This window comes from Beauveria bassiana, assembly GCF_000280675.1.
Source record: "Beauveria bassiana ARSEF 2860 unplaced genomic scaffold BBA_S00002, whole genome shotgun sequence".
NCBI lineage: Eukaryota > Fungi > Ascomycota > Sordariomycetes > Hypocreales > Cordycipitaceae > Beauveria > Beauveria bassiana.
The window spans coordinates 1293554-1311808 of NW_007930837.1; the positions used below are offsets into that span (position 1 = coordinate 1293554).

Below are 18255 nucleotides of genomic sequence, written 5' to 3' on the forward strand. Positions count from 1 at the left end.
CTAGCCACATTTAAGCGTGGCTTCTTATCGCCTCCCTGCTCCGGCTAAATATCGTGTAAACTTTAGTATCATTGAACGGCGAAGCCGCCAAGAATTTTGAGTGAATGGCATCTGAAATTCGTCGAAAGGCGAACCAGCCAGAGCCCGCTCGACATGTAACACGAGACCTTTCCCTTTGAAACGACAAATTCAATAGCGCACTTTCCATCACTCCGTTACAATGAGTTCCATGTTCAAGAAAAAGGGCGCGCCCGCCTTCAAGCCCAAAATTCCGTCGGCCAGAGCACGTCCAGCTGCGCCCGCGCCTGCGCCAGCACCTACACCGGTCGTGAAACCTATCGAAGCCCCGGTAGCAATCGACGACGTTGTCGCGGCAAAGCCCATCGAGGCCTCAGAGGTCCAGCAGCCCTCGAAATCGGTTCCCGAAACCCAGACTCCTGATGAACCAGCTGCGCCTGAACAACCAAGACGGCGACGCCGGTCAAGCGCTGGCTCGACTTCTACGGCCGTACAAGACGCAGTCACGTATAAAGCATTGACCGAGATTGCGAGAAGCGACGCCGAGGCCACCTCAAAAGACACTGCGGTAGAAGCCCCCAGCCAGGTTGTGCAGGAAGTCGACAGTGTACCGACCACGCGGCGTCAAACTAGACAAAGACGAGCATCGCAAGCCGCACGGCCGAAGCCGACAGTCGAGACACAACAGCTCGAAACACCACCACCGACAGATCAACAGGTATCCGCGCCAGCCTCCTCGGAACCATCATCAGAGACACAAACAGAGTCGCAAGCCGAAGCTCCCGCCACCGCTGCACCCAAGACCACGAGGTCAAGACGTCGAGCAGCCGCAGCTACCGAGGCGACTGGCGAAGACGGCGAGGCAGCCATTGCGCCACCGAGAAAACGAACGAGAAAGAATGCTGCCACTGCCGCCGACGGTGAAGCAACGCCCGCCGCTCCGAAAACAAGGAAACGAAGCGCGGCTGCAGCACCGGGCGAAAAGGCAGCGCCGCGCCCGCGTCGGGCTCGGTCAAGCACACCTGACGACTCGGAGACTAGAATGGTTGACTTGCAGACGCTGAAAATGTCGGATCTCACCCGCGACTTGCACATTGGCAAAAAGTTTAGCCGGCACGACGAACTCCGCGAGCGCGAGCGCAAAGCCCGCGTGCAAGCCAAACTCAACAAGACGGGTCTGACTCCCAGCGGCGACGTCTCGCGGTCCGAAACGCCCCTCGCCGAGCCGTCGCCCGGCGTCAAGGACGGAACGCCCTCTGGTGGCGCGACGCCCGGGGACGCCTCGGGGGCACCCAACGGGGGCGGAGGGGGCGGCGGCGGGCCCGCACCCGCTGGTCCGCAGTTCCGCATCGTCGACGGCCAGATTGTCGTGGACCAGAGCTCGCTGGTCATGGACCGGCACGCGCGCGCAGCCGCGGCGCACGCGGGCGAGGACATGGAGACGATTGAAGAAAACGACTTTACGCGGCTCATCACCTCTTCTTCCTTCATGACCACGTCCAAGCTGCGCGGGCCCAACATCTGGACCGACGACGAGACGGAGCTCTTTTACCGCGGCCTCTTGATGTTTGGCACCGAATTCCAAATGATTTCGCACATGTTCCCGGGCAAGCAGCGCCGCCACGTGAAATTAAAGTTTAACCGCGAGGAGCGCTGCAACCCGGCGCGCATCGACGCCGCGCTCGTCGGCGAAAAGACAACCAAGATGGACATTGAAGAGTACAAGACGCTCACGGGCGCCAGCTTTGAGCCCGTAGAGAGCATCATGGCGGAGCAGCGCAAGATTGAAGAAGGGTACGAGGCGGAGCGGAAGCGCATCGCGGACGAGCAGGATGAGCTGATGCGGAAGAAGCGTGAAGAGCTCTTTGCGGATGATGATGCTGCAGCCAAGAAGAAGGGCAAGAAGAAGGGAAAGCAAAAGGTGGCGTACGGCCTCAATGGCGAGCCCATTGTTAATGACGCGTAAAGAAAAAAACACACGCACGCACACACACACACACACACATTCACTCGCGGCCTGGATTTCGCCATGGTGGTGGTTCTCGATGTTTACTCGGGTTTGGGTCAAATGACAGCGGATTGGGTTGGATGAGTACGAATTGCATAGGATTCGGCGTAGAAGGATGGCTTGCTCCTTTTGGTTCAAGAAGCAGGTCTTGGTCATGTTTATTGTTTTTTTTTGCAGCGGTCTTGCTACCTCGTGCAACTTGCTTGTATTGGAATTGATACCCTGCTTAGGCTTTTTATTGGGGTTTTACTTTTTTTTTGTTTTTGAAAGGGAGACATGATGATGTGATGATGCCGCTCCGAAAATTACGCTCTGGAAAAAAAGGAATACGCACATGTACCACAGCTCCCGATTACTCGTTGTGCTGCAACAAGTCCAGAAAAAAAAGAAACCGTCACACGAATTAATTCCAGTCATGTTAAACACATGTTCCTTTTCTCCCCCTTTCCCCAAACTCTAGTCTCGTCATTTAAAGAGCAAGATTGATGAAGAAAACCAACACAAGCAATTGATATCGATTTCTTTCGTCAAGTGTTAAAAAGATTTCTTTCTCATTATCGTAAACTAATCCCACATATCCCCTGTATGACAACTCCTCTATTGGCTCGCAGGCGGCTGCTCGTCCTCGGGCTGGTCGAATAAAAAGTTGGCTGCGAGTTCCTCGTTCTTGTCGCAAGCAAAGTAGGCCTGGATAGCCTGATCTCTGTCGAAGCCAAGGCGGCACAGCTACACAGATGGTTAGCCTTTTTCGAGTGAAAAGATAAAAAAAGATGACAATTCAACATACGCGCTCAATGGCGTCGCGCTCCTCCTCAGTGACAGAAATGGCCTGGGCGCCGGGAGGCAGAGGAACGTCGTCTTCGGCATCCTCGCCGAGCAGCTGGAGGAAAGCGTCGGGGTTGGAGGCGATGAGCTGGGCGAGCTGAGGGTTGCCAGCACCGAGCTGTTGCAAGATGGGCTCCAGCATCTGGGGCTGCTGTTGTACGACTTGGCGGAGCTGTTGGAACTGAGGGTTCGTACGTAGGAAATCCAGGTTGCCCAAGTCGGCCGCGGCAGCAGCAGCGTCACCACTGCCGCCGCGCGATCCGCCCGAGCCACCGTGCTGGGCGGCGAGATCAAACAGGTTGACGCTTCCGCCCTCCTCATCGCCGCCGGTCTGTGTCGTCTGAGGGGCGGCTGGGGCAGCAGGAGCGGCGGCGGCGGCCTGACGAGCCTGCTGCTCCTGCTGAATGTTTTCGGGAATGCCCTGGTCTATGTGTCAGTCGCGGCGCAGCATCTTGGGGAGGCTAAAGTCGCGCTTACGGTTAGGAGGTACTCGACGGCTCTATCGGGGTTGTTAAAGGCAGCACGCATGGCAGCCTCAATCTGACTTCTCTCAAAGCCCATGGCCTCCATGCTCGTAATGGCAGCGGCGCGCTCGGTGCCCATGGTGAGGCCGGCCGAGTCGCCGCCAGCAGGAGCCGTGGCATCGGTGCTGCGGTTGGGAGTCGGGGTGGCGGGGATGTTGGCGGTTAGGCTCGCAGACGACTGGTTGGGAGCAGCTGGGGCGGCGGGAGTGCCTTGGGCAGGCTGAGCTGGCGTCGCAGGAGGAGCGGCGGCCGAGGGAGTAGCCGCGGCTGGCTTTTCCTTGGGCTAGACAAGGAGACGAATTAGAAGGTTGCGTAGGTAGTAGGAGCAGTTGCAGTTGGAGAAGGTGTCACCTTGTTCACCATGCAGACAACGAAGCCCTTTTCCTCAATGTTGTAAGAAGCGACTGTCTCCTCATCCTTTAAAATCTTGCCTAAAAAGTTGGTCAGGAATGGCGGGGCAGTTGGCGCGGGGTTCTGTTCGTCCGCACCTGAGTAGATGAGCTTTTGGTGCTTGGGATCCCATCCCTTTTCGGTAGAAATGCGTTCCTTGACGGCCGAGATCTATGTTGAAGGATGTTTAGCATTGCAGCAGTAGATGGGCCGGCAGTCGGGCAGCGAGGAGACGGCGAGAAGGAGCGCGGCTCGGGGCGTGGCAGCTTACCAGGTCGGTGGGCTCGACTTCGAGGGTGAATTTCTGCTGCTTGAGATCCTGCGCAAGACGGTGGTCAGCTTATGGAGGTGCGCGGCATGTCGATGGGGGCCCGGCGGCTGGGTAGCCATAGCAGGAGAATGGCTGTTATCGCCCAGCCGCCGATGCTCAAGGTGGCAAAACATACTCTGAAGGTGACCTTCATGGCGGGCGGTTATGGAGGCAGCTGGACGGCTGCGGCGGGGAAGAAGAAAGCACACGAGTGTGAGGATTAGCAGGGCGTGGTGAGGATTCCGGAGGAAGAGGTTGCGAGGGATAGCGGTGCGAGGAAGAGACTGCGTGGTTGATTGAGTATGCAGAAGAGAGGTTCTGATGGGTTGGCGTTTGATGGTGGTGTAATATAGCCTGGCGGCGTTTTTTTGATGTGGAGGCGTTCGATTTGACTTGTTGCTTTGGGTGGTGGGTGCTTTGGGTGGTGCTTTGGGTGGTGCTTGGGGTGCTTGGGTGCTTGCTTGAATGCCGTTGGCCTGCAGCCTCTTGTGCGGTGGGGAACCCTGGCTCAGCCAAATCATGACACAATTGCCCATTCTTGCCCGTCATCTGGGAATTACTTTTATGTTTGGAATTGATCACTTGCGGCACTAGGATACTGTACTTTTCACTTGGTGAGATCATCTCTGGGCGCCAAAATGTGATTCACTGCGGGGGGGTGAACCGCCATGTGCGTTCTTCCTGTGGTTGGTCACGGCCAGGCACCCGCAGACTGACGAAGTCGTTGCACACGCTGAGAGCTCTAGTGGGGCAGCTTTCTACAACTATGGCGTCACAATGCTTACCTACCTATATAGGTACCTACGCGCCTGTCAGACTAGGTAGTTACAAGCCGAATTACATTGTTATCTTGTCCAACGACTTCAACATGTACAACATCTTGTAGAAAAGAATCATTTATATATATATGTGTGTGTGTTTATATATCACCCAAAAATAATTAGCAAAATTCCCAGTACGCCAAACCTAACCCTAGAATTAAAGTAAGCCTCCCTCCCCTTCAACGCCTTGCTCGTCCAAATCGTGTGCGCATCGGCTCATAAACTCCTAAACCATACAAGTACACCTCAGATTGAGAATGTTACATCTGAACGATTATAAAACAAACTAAACATTAGGAAAAAAAAAAAAAAGTCCAACTCGCGTGCAAAGACGAAGCAAAAGAAAACAAAACGCTCTCATCTCAAACGTCAGGCTCACTAGTCCAAGGCGCAGGACTTCGTAGACTACTGCTACTGCGATTCGCCGACTTGCGCGGTATCGGCGGCACTTTGCTGTTCAATACCCATTCGGGTACAGGAGGTGTCATTTTCCTTTCCTGCTGGCGCACCTCTTCCTTGCTGAGCATCCTTTGTCCATCCACGTCAGCGTCGGCGTACTGAGCAAAGGGGCTGCGTGACATGGCCGGCAAGCTCCCGCTGCGGACACGAGGAATAATGTGTCTCGTCGAATCATGCGGCAAGATTATTTGGCCAGCGTCTGGTGCGGCCGTGACGCTTGTGCCTGGTGACAGGATAGGCGGGGTGCTTGGAGAGTCTGATCTGAAGAGCGGATGAATGTGCAGCTCGTTGGCGCTGGCCGGAGCTCTTCCCCGTAGGGCCGGACGCCCAGTCGCCGGGCTGTGGCTTCGGCTACGCTTGGGTACTGGTCTTGGCGGCGCAAAGTAGAGTATGTTTTCGGGACTGATGCTGGCTCGAGGGCTGCCGGGGATGGTTTCCAGAGTGTAGGTGCGGCTGATGGGTGAGGTGCAGACTTCCATGACGGCCTGGCGATTGCGCACATCAACTGATGAAGTGTCCCAGGTATCAAAGCTTTCTTGGGTAGCGTTCGGGTTCGCACTAATGTCAGTGCTTATACTGTGCGTTCCTATACTGTGCATGCTGTCCTTTGCGTGCAGCAGTCTTGTCCGCGAAGAGGTATGACGGACGGCTGGCGGAAAGGCAAGATGGAGAGGGTTAGCCTGCACAAACTTGTTGCGCAACGAGGGCGGTGTGTCTTTCAAGGCAAAAGACTCCTTGGACTCTTCTGAATCGCTTGTTCTTGGTAGCGTCTGGCTATAGCGTATGGACTTGACGTAGGCGGTTGGTGACCACGACGAAACCTCCCTTGCTGCAAAGAGCTGGCGCGCACGAGACTTTGTTTGGTGGGATTGCGCAAAGTGAATGACCATGAAGGCAATCTGAGTGGTAACGGCTAGGGCCAGCATGACCGAAGCAATGATCAAGTTTGATGAGCGGGTAGACCAAACTTGGTCGACGCGGCTGGTCGACGCTCCAATCCAGGCCAGAGTAAGAGAAGCTGTGATGAGCGAGATGAGGCTCGCCAATACTCCGAAACCCAAAGCTACACCGGTGTAAGGCCGTGAGAGGTCGCGTATTTTGACCAGCGCATGTGCCGAGACGAACCAAGACAGCACAATCAGAAGAGTGCCCTGAAGCGCGGCGCCGGCTATGGCGGTAGCCCTGATGGAAGGGAGAGTTGATGCATTCGAAGCAAGCATGGCAAGGGACGCCATTGCGCCAGCGGTGGTGCAAATGGCCACCCCGGCGAGGATGGCAAGAGCTATTCGAGCCATGGTAACGCCGGGCTTTGTTGCAAGACAAGAGAAAGAAGACGTTAGGGGCAAAGAATCGAGGCGACTATTGATGAAACGGGTTCCTCACGGCAGGAGAGTGCCGTGAGATATAGAACCCCCGTGGACAAGAAGTCGAAAAGGGCTATTTTAGTCTTGTCCGATGCGAGAAATATATGCGACACGCGCAAGGTCCCTTAATATCGTGGTCGAAATGTTTGCTGTTTCTTGTGGTGGTGCGGAGTGGACCGGGCGTGTAAGTGGTGAGCCGCAGCTTTACGAGATTCGGGTAGCTGCAGAAGGTTGCGCAAACAAAGCGGCGCAAGAAGACGTCCAAGTAGCTTCGGTAGATTCGAAAGAAAGAGGGGGAAAAAAAAGGTCGAGGATCTGTTCGCTTTGGTGTTTTGATTGTGGTAGATGGGCACAGAATGAGGAGGTGGATAGAGACGGTGCAGATGTTGGTTCTAGTTACTTAGTAGCGAGTAACAGTGACAGCAGGCGGGGGTGGCGTCCGACGTCTCAACAGCAACGTCTCCAGCAAAAAGGTTCAATGCAAAATCGATTCAACCGTCTCTGGTCTGGTGAGGAATAAACAATTGATGGCCTCTTGTATAATTGGAATGCAGAGTTGGCTGTCGACTGAGGCTAGTGTCTCGCTGTCGCACGATTCTGTTCTGTGCTGTGGAATGGATTTTCCAACTTGTTCAATGGCGGCGAAGCGGAAGCGAACATACGAGTTTGAGATGACAAATCTAAACTTTTGGAAAAATGATGACGGGAAAATGCACAATGCCAGAAAGAAGAATGAAAAGGGGCAAGGCTGTCAAAGGGCAGATTTACATGGCGGGCGTGATGAGGGGAAAAGAGAGGCCTTAAGTCTAAATCGAGGAGGGCAGTGAAAAACGCGTCTCGGAAACCCGGAGCTTGGAAGGAAAGAGAAGAAAGGAAAAAAAAAAGAAAAAAGAACAAAAAAAAAAAAAAAAAAAAAAAAAAAAGGTACGTGCTTGGGATGAACCCACATGCAAGTTGGATAGAAAGAAAAGGCAGCAAGTGAGTGGCAGTGGTAGGGCAAAAAGATTGTTTGGTGGTGTGGTGCTCTGCGCTCTGTTTCGTCCTTGCATGATACAAGCAATCATGTCATGGGTGGGGGAGCGCGTGCAACAAGAGCTGGACAACTAGGCAATCGTTGCATCAACTTGAGCGGGCCTCTCCATTGAATCAGATGCAAGGAAAGGATCTGTCAATTGTGTGTATAGTGTGTGTATAGTGTGTGTGTGTGTGTGTTGTGTGTATGTTTTGCTTGGCTTTGTTCCGGCCGTGCTGTCTCATTGTAATCACGGCTTGCTTGTGGAGTAGAGAGACCCAGCGATCCCGATGGCTCAAGGTCAGTCACTTGCTTGCTTGTCACCTTGTGCAGCAGCGTGCAGCGACAGGGCAGTTGCGATCCAGAGCCAAGCTGCATTCCACTGCATCTCGGTCCAATGCCACCGGATCTGTCACTTTGACAGCATATCTATCCGTAGCCTTGCAGCAAAGCCCCAAGTCCAGCTTGCATTGTCGAGATGGTGGCCCTTGGTCCGTGGCCGTTTCAACGCCAAAAAGTTTCTCTGATACAAAGGTGGACCTGCGCTATAATCGTTTTGCGGGCTAGATGAACATTGCAACTCCTCGAGTCAATACATAACCGGATTGCCACCATTATGCCGGTTGGGTCTGTTTGTTTAGTTGGAATTATGCTGACGTCGAGGTTGAAGGGCCAACAGCAGCCAAACTTGCATGCTGTCATTGTTGATGTCCCAGACAAAAATCTCAGTCATGATTCTAACCATCCAATCAAAACAACTTTTTCTTTTGAGACTCGATGGTTTCCGAGGTTGCCCCGCAAGGCCAGTTTATTTAGTTAGCGAGCAATTTCGCTTTTGCAACCCACCATCCATCTCCATAGCTCAGGTAGGCAGTGATTCGCGACGCGGGGAAAGTTTATTTTTCTCGACGCGTCGTCAACGCGACTCGACCAACCAACTGTGTTATCCGTTGTTGTTTACATTGCCACCATGTGCTCGCTGGTTTTTTGTAAAGTAAACAAATCATGGCTCAAGTCATGTCTGATGGCATTCAGAGACCATGTAAGGGATGGAGACGGCAGGCAGGCCTGGCAGATGGTGTTGAAAGAGAGTCATGGTAATTACTTGTAGGTTTTATACTCTTTTCGCAAATCAACAATCTATTCGCTACTTGGTCCAGCGCCCAGACTCCACATGATATTCGTGTTATGAACTTTGTGAAGACGGACGCATAAAAAACGTGCTCCCACTTATTTCCGAGCCTCCGGCAAACTAACGTTAGTTATCATAATTATTATGTACAATATATGCTTTGATTAAAGGACTAGAAATACCTCATATTTTCATCTAGACACTTGCAGAGGCCATCTGATTCCAACTCTATTCTGGCCGATACGTCCACCATTTGTTAAAGTGTTTTTTTTTAGGGCGAACCTTGATGACATGGCCCTAACATAACATGGGTGTTAATGGAAAACGGTGCCTAGGGGCTCGTAAGGAGAAAAAAAAATCTCGCCCGCGTAAGTAATTCTATTAACTAGCTAGTCCCTTTTACTTTACCATCATCAACGTTCAATTGCTATTTCAACTCTACATTACTGAGCTGCATCGCCCGTGATTCTGTTGGCAAATAATCGAACCGTCAAAAACGGAGGCAGTGGTTCCCAACGCGCGGCCCGTTATATATTACCCCAGCAGGCTATAGTAATTACATCATCTTGAGAGACCTGCCTGCGTTCACGGTTCTATGCCTATGCAGTGAGCAAACCTGTGATTTTCTTCACCTTTTTTTTTTTCCCCTTTTTCGGAGGGGTCCAATGCCTTTACCATGTTCGCTGTTGTTGTTTATATTACTCTGACATGACGACGTTTCACCTCTTCTCAACTTTTGATTCGAGTGCGTCATCCAAATCTCTCATCATGTCTTACAATCGTATTGCCGTCTACGGCCATCGCGGCCGCTTCAGTTCCAAGATTCTCTCCGCGCTCATCGCTTCCGGTGCACCAATCACGGTTCTCCATCGTCCCGGTTCGGATGTGTCCAGTTTGCCATCACATGTTCCAAAAATTGAAGTGAATGTCCTCGACGAAGATGCTTTGGTCGCGGCGTTGCAGGACATTGACATTGTACTGTAAGACCGACCAAAAGAAAAAAAAAAGAGAAATTATAAAATCTCCCATTTCTCATCAGTTTTTCTCTGCTAGGTCTCTGGTTGGAGACGAAGGCATCGACCGCGAGCTAGGCCTTGTCCGAGCTATTCCTCGGACTGGGGTCAAGTTGTTTGTGCCCTCTGACTTGGGTCTTCAATACGACCAAGAAGCATTGGCAATTCCCATCCTTCAGAAGAAAGCAAATGTGCTAGAGGCCGCCAGGCAAGCGAATATCCCATTCACGGTAATTCTCATTGCAAATTTTGCAGAATTCACTCTCGGTTCCATGTGAGTTTACCTTGCGCCACCTGCGCCCGAGTTTTGTTCTTTGACTGACAAGTTTTGCGAACCTTGTTAGCGTAATGGGAGTAGACGTCGAGGGAAATCGGCTGCTTTATACGGGCAATGCGGCCACAGAAAAAGCGAGCATGTGGTAAGTACCCCCCCAAAAAAATCTCAATGACAATTATTGCGAAAATAGCGAATACACGGCTCACCTCACACACAATGCGAGCAGCACCGTCAACTATGTTGCCGCTGCCTACGTCTCAATCTTTACTACAAACCCCGTCTCCGAAATCAGCAACCGGGCCATTGGTCTTGTCGAGCTCGCTCCCACAGGCCAGGAGATTGCTGCAGCGCTCGAAAAGAGGCACGGCCGGAAGCCCGACATCTTCACACAGAGCACCGAGCAGGTCACGGCAGAATTTCTGGCTCGCCTCGATTCCGACCTTTCCGCCCTCGCTCCGGCGTGGTACTGGCGCAAGCTTTGGGGTACGGGCGATCTGACGAGACTGCTTGGCTCCGATATTTGGCATGTTCCTAATGTCCGCAAGGCTACCTTGGACGACCTCATTGTCAAAGGAGAGGTGGGCACTTACCGGGATCTGAGTCAGGTTCTGCCAATTCTTGAAGAAGCCATGTTTAAGTAAGCTCGCATGTGTTGGACTGTAGCCTTTCATCGAGCATAAATTAGGATAGTAGACTTTTTATTCTTGATATTATCTAGGCCAGTACTAAGATACCAGCCTATATAAAGCTATTTCCGAGATCATCTTGAAGCAATTTCTTTTTGAAAAATACGCAAACCTAAAAGTTTTAGTAATCCCAGTCTCTCACTATGCTAGTAGCTATAGATGTTAGATCTAAACCGGGAGAGCGAAACCAGACTACATGTTGAATGTGAAAATATGCACGACAACGGGAACATGAACCCTTCCTTCCGGCCCATTTCCCTCTGATAGTTGACACAACGCTCCATATCAAAGTTCGGATAGAACGCTTGGGGAAAAGGATCCTTTGATCATCCTCAGCTAAACAGGCTGACTTGTTAGAAGTAATCAAAGTAGTCTCGGGCAAAAATTGACAGCTCAGTGTGCGGGCGCCAACGACATTGTCTCCATACACTTGATAGTTGCATCCCGAGTATCAGTCAGTCCCTCGAACAAGCACTGCGCATACATGTTCAAGCAGTCGTCTTCATCCTTGCCATATTTCACTTTGCCGTCCGGGCCTTTGGCGCAAAGCTCAGCCATTGACGGAGGGGTTTGCTCAACTGGTGTTTTCAAAGAGCTAAGAGGAAACTTGCCATCCCAACCGACGGCGGCGCCATTCTTTTGCATAAACTCAATGGCGTATTCCTCTAGTGTCTTGTTGCTGTACTTTGCCAAGTTGGCAGTGTCTCCAGCAAGCTGCGGCTGTCCGGGGCTTGCGGTCAGCGAGTCGTATTTGTGGTCATAGTCAGGATTGACGGTCCAGTTCTTTCCAGGATACTTGGCCGAGAACTTTTCAAAATCGTGAAATTCCCAAACATGCGCTCTCGTCAACTCTTCTTTCAGGTCGCTCTTCGACATGGGCATCCACGCCTCAATCTGGTCGTAGCGAATGCCGCCCAGGGCTGAAAATTCTTCTTCGGACCTGAAATGGAGCCTGAATCCCGAGCCATTCATGTCAATCATGTTTGGCGTAGGATGAATCTTGTAGATCCAGCCTGCATCCCGGTCTCTCACGCTGTAGCCAAGAGCTACGCCGAACGATCTCGTCGTGGAAGAATATGCAGTACGACTGCGTCCCCAATGATGTGACTCCAGGCCAAAAGTTTCATTCGTCAGTGGTCCTCCCTCTTGCCGAGGGACGAAACCTCCACGCGCCTTGACTTCCTCGGGGGAGCTGCCACTGCCCCGATAGAGTACGCTCGGAAGCGGGAGTGCCTCTTGTCGCTTTTGTAAAGAGGTGTAGTACTCTAGCCCAGAAAGATCACCGTCGGGTATATCAAACCGAAATGGCCTTGTTTCAGTTTCTGCCTCGAGCGCCAAGTTGTTGTTTGGTACCACAGCACCGTGAGTTGGAATGATGGCACAAGCAAGTGCCGCCGCAGCCCAAGACCATGCTTTGACCATATTGTCTGGTTGTTTCAACAAAGATCAGGAGTGACTGTATTTTATAGAATAGAACGTATGAAAATTGAAATACTGTAGGAAGTTATTGTGGCTGTTTCAATTTCGATGAGGAAATGGAAACTCGAGAGACTTTATATCAAGCATCTTTAGATTCCCATCATCAATATGCACTCTAGAATATAATAGCACATGAAGCTTAATAAACAAGCAATACCCATCTGGGAAATGAAAGGATACTACTCCATATTCCTTCGGCAATGGAGGAGGAGTTCGGGGGGGTTTTTTACGTATCTCCCATGAGATATGCGAAGCGGCCCGACTCAATAGCGGACCGACTCTCCAGGGGAGGTACTTAGCCTTTGCAGCGTTTTGCGCTCGATGCTTTGTACCTGCCAGCGCATAGTCTTACGCGACAGTTAGCGCACTCAGGCTACTGCAGCTATAATCGAAGTCGAAAACGAAAAATTTTAAAATATTTATAACTGCCCTTCTTTGTTGAGAAAGTAGGTAAAGGCATTTTTTAAAAGTATTTTAGCTTAAAATAGTGCTGTGAGAGGCTTTTCACCTCCTCTGGCGCGTTGCGTTGACGATAGCGCCAGTAGGTATAAAGGCCGAAAGGCTATATAGTATAAGACGCTGTAAAAGCTAAGCACCTTTCTAGTAAAGTGAATCGGTCCGCTCAACATATGTCCCACGACCTATATCGTCTGAGTGGATCTAGAGGCAGCTGAAGGCTCTGGAAGAGGATCTGTAGGTCGATTCGTGGCCTCTCTTGCCTCTGTAGCCGTCAATGACGGGACGGTATCAATGGCATGCCACGGTAGCCGCCTTGTAGCCTCCTCGAGCTGAAGAAAAAGGGTAATTGCATTAAAGAGGGTAGATAACTTGTCGTCAGATTGGCTTATATCTTCTTTCTAGAAAGAAAACAAACTAGAACAGCGACCAATTGATGTCAAAGGGAACACGCGTTATTGAGCAAGGTCCTCGTTAACAGAGATAATCTCAATAGGACAAATCCTTACGAATAATTGTTATGCTATTTTCCTTCTTTATACTGGGGACAGACACTTGCCGAAAGTTACGACCCGCGGCTGTACCTTGAACTGTTCATATAGACATGACTCTTAACCTTATTGTTCAATATCTAGTATGAATAAACCAAAGGTAAAGTATAGCCTGTGAAGATTGTGGAAGCTGACGCTCGAATATGAACTCTGATGCACGATCAAGACGAGGTTGGTGTCAAGGATTACTTTTCCATTGACGATTAGGCGCCAGATTCGGGCAGAGCAAGGTGCTATGCAGGCTCAACACCGATTCGACGCTTTTGTGTCAAGTCGTGGCAGCTAATACGAATACATGACAAAGGTCTCTAGATATGCAAAAACTTGCACCATGATGGCGTGAATTTCATTCGCATCAGAAGCCAGCTCCATTCGGTGATCCCGCATTGCTCGTGCATCTGAGATGCTGGAATTTCCTGTACTTCTTCGATTGTTCTTCTAGTTTGCTAGGAACTCTGCTCCGAACGCTCAGTGCCTCTCAGTCGAAGCTGTATAAACCCGATTAATAATACACTAATTGCATTGCTCTTTACCTGTAGAGCTGTACCTCGATAGTGGTCATGAATGCTATTGTACTTGACGTAATGATGGCAACATATTGCCACGCGACTCGTGCAAGTAATCTGTCGAAACCCCTATCTTGATGACAGCCAAGCAGGAGTGGCAGGCTAGCAAATCTGATGGCCTGGCAACAATCCAGCGCCTTACCGGAGGAAAGGTTCCGAACTCCGCTTACATAAATAATCGCTGCGCTGTCCGTTCGGTCCTGTCGGCCAACTACCGTTGATAAGTCGGCCCGACGATAGCGTCGGTACCGCCAAAGCCGTCAGTACCGACAAAGCCGTCAGTACCGTCAAAGCCGTCAGTACCGCCAAGTACGTCGTCAGACCGGCTACTTAGCTAATGAGGACGGAAAATGGTCGAGGGGCTACACAGATGCTAAGAAATGAAGGACGTATATAAGACTAGCGGCTGCCTAAATCGCATAACAGGGGTTTCGTGTCGTCTTATTCAGCCATTACTGCGTACGGTCACCCTATGAGTCCGTTCTAAGCTCCTAACAAAGCCCAACAAGGCGGCGCCATTGCTAGAGATTATGTGTCCGAGGCGGTAGTGAGAGTTGCAAGAGCAAAGTTTCTCGATTGTGTGGTGTAAGCCACATTCACACGTTAGTTACTAACGTAGCATGTGTATGTATGTGCAAAAGGCCCCGATAGCCGTACTATCCGATCGCCAATATCTTTAGCTCATCATGGCACAGATACAGATTGCTTCGTGGCTCACGTTCTCAGCAGGCACTTTCCAAAATGAGGCGCGCATTGCATCCTGACGAGCTCTAACGGATGGACAGCGCAGGACACTTTTTTAACTTGCTTGCAGGATTCAACCGCAAGTTCAATAATAAGGTAATATAATATTATCATAGTAAAGAGTAGCTACGACCAGATTAAATTAAACGTAAAGTGATCTTCTATTATTAAATGATCATTTACAATTCATCTTGAGATGGAGAACTGCCACGATTTGAAGTCTCGTCCATGCGAACTAGACAAGACTATTAATTAGTTAAACTCTCCTAACAGTTCTGCCGTCAAGGTCTGGCGTGCAGCGGTTAGCGTTGCTCTTCACAACTAGTGATTTGGATCCCGGCACTAGGTAGATTCTGTTCACATCATTTCTCCACCACTACGCATGCAGTGCCCTGCATTGGGCGGCGGCTGCAAAGCCTTAATTTAGGGCACCCGATCTGGAGAGTTCCCGCATTGACATCATGGACCCTCCTCCAAGCAGCGGCTACTGAGACAAAGTGCCGTTTGCGAACATTGTCTTGACCAACCCAACTCTTTCACCAACCACCGACACTGAATATTCCAGTTTCGAATCAGGAAACATGACAAAGCCCAGAGTCATTTATTGGTTCCGCACAGACTTGCGGTTGCATGATTCTCCAGCTCTCAAGGCTGCTCTGGACCTCGACCCTGAGATACTATGGCCGATCTTCACCTGGGATCCGCACTACGTATATCGGGTGCGAGGCGGACTCAACAGATGGCAATTTCTGTGAGTAGACTATTCAAACAGAGATTGCCTCTATAGGGGACTGTATTGACTAGTCATTTTTTTAACCAAAAAATTCAGCCTCGACTGTCAAAATGATCTATCCGCGTCCATCACCAAGCTCAACTCCAAATCCAAGCTCTTTTTGCTGCGCGAAGCCCCACAGACAGTCTTGCCCAAAATCTTCAAGGCATGGGGTGTAACTCACCTGGTGTTTGAAAAGGATACCGATAGTTATCCCCGCGAGAGAGATGCTGCGGTCGAAGCCGCAGCCAAAACGGCGGGCGTCAAGGTCGTCACTCGCTCTGGCCGGACACTGTGGGACAGCGACCAAATCGTGGCCAAGAACCATGGCAAGCCCACAATGTCCATCACGCAGCTTCAAGCTGCAGGCAAGAAACTGGGGCCCATAGATCGGCCCATTCCGGCGCCGTCAAGTCTGCCGGACCCGGGAGACATGCCGCTCGACTTTGAACATGAGCATCCTTCTAGCAAGCCAGACGTCAACTCCGTGCGACGCACGAAAAACGACACAGAGTACAAGAGCATAGCCGGTCCCAAAGGAGACTTTGGAATCGAGACTATGGAGGAGCTGGGCTTTCCGTCCGCGACTACGCCTCATAGGGGCGGTGAAACGCGGGCTCTCAAGATGCTGGACGACATTGCCAAGGACAAAAAGTACACTGCAACTTTTGAAAAGCCAAAGACGAGCCCTGCGCAGTTTGAGCCGCAGTCCACCACGCTCCTGTCCCCGTTTCTGCATTTCGGCGCCCTCTCCGTGCGGGAGCTGTACTGGCGCGTGCAAGACATTGTGACCGCGTACGGCAAAGGCGCGTCTTCGCCGCCGGCAAGCCTCACCGGTCAGCTGCTGTTCCGAGACATGTACTTTGCCGCGCAGGCAGCCATCGGGCCCAGCTTCACGCAAACCAACGGCAACGGCCACTGCAAGTTCATCCCCTGGCATCTCCCCTCCAAGGTGGATCTGGCGACGGGCATCAGCACCGGCGAGTACCGCGTCGACTCTCCCGAGGCGGAGCAGTGGTTTGCGCGGTGGAAGGCGGGCATGACGGGCTTTCCGTGGATAGACGCGCTGATGCGCCAGCTGCGGCACGACGGCTGGATCCACCACCTCGGCCGCCACTCGGTCGCGTGCTTCCTCACCCGCGGCGGCTGCTATGTCGACTGGGAGCGCGGCGCCCAAGTCTTTGAGGAGTACCTCTTGGACCACGAGCCCGCCTGCAACGCCGGAAACTGGCAGTGGCTCTCCTGCACCGCCTTCTTCTCGCAGTACTTTCGCATGTACAGCCCCGTCTCGTTTCCGCAAAAGTGGGACAAGAACGGCGACTTTGTGCGCCGTTGGGTGCCGGAGCTCAAGGACCTGCCGGCCAAGTACATTTACGAGCCCTGGAAAGCGCCGCTGCTGGACCAGAAGCAGGCTGGCGTGCGCGTCACGGGTGACGGGCTGTCGTCGTCGTCAGACGGCGGCACAGGCAAGACGTACCCCAAGCCCTTGTTTGACTTTGGCGAGCGTCGCGAGATTTGCCTTGCGGCCATGAAAAAGGCCTACGAGGTGAACCTGCTGGGCGACGACGAGCGCGTGTCCAACGGCCGCTGGGTGGACTTGTTCCCCGCCAAGGGCGAGCATGAGGACTTTCGTCATCTTGTTCTGGAGAGTGACGACGGCGAAAAGGCGGACGAGGGCGACGAGTCGGAAGATGCAAATGCTGGGGAAAAGAGAGCAGCCAAGTCACTGCAGACGTCAGCGAAGAAGCAGAAAACGTGAGAAGGTATGGCATTGAACATCTGCCATGATTTAGCTCCCTTTCCGAGGTGCCATCGCGAAGTCTTGCTATATGATATACATTGATAGTTGCTGTACAAAGTATTCAAGAGATATTGGTTAAAATTCCGCCTTTCTATCTGCGAGTCGTGCCAGCTCCCCCGCCCACAGTCTATGGTCAGCAGCATCGCTCGAGTTTTTCGCATTGACCGCCTTGTCCAGCTCAATGGTGGCCATTTCCTCGAAGCAGTGCAGGGCGCCCGTGCACCCCGCCTTGAATAGGTACTGCAGAGCCTCGTCCGGGTCGGTGCTCCGCAGCGCGCTGCCGAGCTGCTGGTCGGCCTCGATGTAACCGTCATCAGCCAGCGCGCGGAGCATGGCAATGGCCTGATTCATCTTGTCGCGCCTGGCCAGCGTCTTACCAAACGCGAGCCGAAAGTTGGGCTCCCAGTTACCCAGGTCGGCGGCGTGCTTTTGCTGGACTTTGCGGAGGATCGCCTCGGCCTCGCCGTACTTGCCCTGCCGGTAGAGGATATCGCCCTCGATGGCCATGGCAACAGGGTCGCCCGCCTTGACGAGCGCGCGGAAGCGCCGCTCCGCCGGCGCGGTGGCCGTGCTCTTGCCATACTCGCCGTGAGCTGCCAGTATGGCTACCAGGCTGCAGGCGGACGGGCCGAATCCCCAGCTTGCGGCGGTGAACCAGAGCACTGACGCGAGACCGCTCTTGGAGCCTCGGGATGCTTCCATGACAATGCATCCGAGATCGTGTAAGACAGGAGCTCCCGGTAATTTATCTGTTGGTTTTTCAGAAGGACGTTAGTGAGCGACCCATCCACGGCGTCGCGGCAGCCTCCGGGAGACATACGTGTAGGCGACGACAGCTGAAAGGGGCTGTCGTGGTCGCGGATATGGAGTGTGAATGCCATTAAGCTATCGTAATACTCGGCTGGGGATAGGAGATCAAATTCATTGCTATTTTTGTGGATGAAAGCTTCAACTTGAGTTCGAGGTAGGCTTGTGAGATCGAGCATGCTGTCCATGGAAGCTCGCCTTCTGCCGGTCGCATCTATGGAGCCTCTAGTTGGCTTCGTG

At 52.2% G+C, this 18255-nt stretch overlaps 7 protein-coding genes across 7 annotated transcripts; 3 read left to right on the top strand and 4 right to left on the bottom strand.

Moving 5' to 3' along the window:
• Nucleotides 1-220: 220 nt before the first annotated feature.
• On the top strand, nt 221-1984 carry BBA_01029 (myb-like DNA-binding domain-containing protein; the record flags this gene model as incomplete). Its single annotated transcript, XM_008596126.1, has 1 exon — nt 221-1984. One exon carries the CDS (start codon nt 221-223, stop codon nt 1982-1984), a length of 1764 nt encoding a protein of 587 aa, XP_008594348.1.
• Nucleotides 1985-2623: 639 nt separating this feature from the next.
• BBA_01030 (UV excision repair protein Rad23) lies at nt 2624-4229 on the bottom strand (the record flags this gene model as incomplete). The annotated part of the gene is made up of 6 exons (XM_008596127.1): nt 2624-2752; nt 2814-3272; nt 3329-3658; nt 3727-3936; nt 4037-4084; nt 4212-4229. 6 exons carry the CDS (start codon nt 4227-4229, stop codon nt 2624-2626), a joined length of 1194 nt encoding a protein of 397 aa, XP_008594349.1.
• A 1029-nt stretch (nt 4230-5258) lies between these two features.
• Nucleotides 5259-6650, bottom strand: BBA_01031 (uncharacterized protein; the record flags this gene model as incomplete). The annotated part of the gene is made up of 1 exon (XM_008596128.1): nt 5259-6650. The coding sequence occupies one exon, from the start codon at nt 6648-6650 to the stop codon at nt 5259-5261; it is 1392 nt and encodes a 463-aa protein (XP_008594350.1).
• Nucleotides 6651-9631: 2981 nt separating this feature from the next.
• On the top strand, nt 9632-10794 carry BBA_01032 (nmrA-like family protein; the record flags this gene model as incomplete). Its single annotated transcript, XM_008596129.1, has 4 exons — nt 9632-9843; nt 9917-10150; nt 10221-10295; nt 10344-10794. The coding sequence occupies 4 exons, from the start codon at nt 9632-9634 to the stop codon at nt 10792-10794; spliced, it is 972 nt and encodes a 323-aa protein (XP_008594351.1).
• A 438-nt stretch (nt 10795-11232) lies between these two features.
• Nucleotides 11233-12261, bottom strand: BBA_01033 (cholera enterotoxin subunit A2; the record flags this gene model as incomplete). Its single annotated transcript, XM_008596130.1, has 1 exon — nt 11233-12261. The coding sequence occupies one exon, from the start codon at nt 12259-12261 to the stop codon at nt 11233-11235; it is 1029 nt and encodes a 342-aa protein (XP_008594352.1).
• Nucleotides 12262-15216: 2955 nt separating this feature from the next.
• BBA_01034 (DNA photolyase) lies at nt 15217-17166 on the top strand (the record flags this gene model as incomplete). The annotated part of the gene is made up of 2 exons (XM_008596131.1): nt 15217-15386; nt 15465-17166. The coding sequence occupies 2 exons, from the start codon at nt 15217-15219 to the stop codon at nt 17164-17166; spliced, it is 1872 nt and encodes a 623-aa protein (XP_008594353.1).
• Nucleotides 17167-17283: 117 nt separating this feature from the next.
• BBA_01035 (uncharacterized protein) lies at nt 17284-18089 on the bottom strand (the record flags this gene model as incomplete). Its single annotated transcript, XM_008596132.1, has 2 exons — nt 17284-17957; nt 18029-18089. 2 exons carry the CDS (start codon nt 18087-18089, stop codon nt 17284-17286), a joined length of 735 nt encoding a protein of 244 aa, XP_008594354.1.
• Nucleotides 18090-18255: the final 166 nt, after the last annotated feature.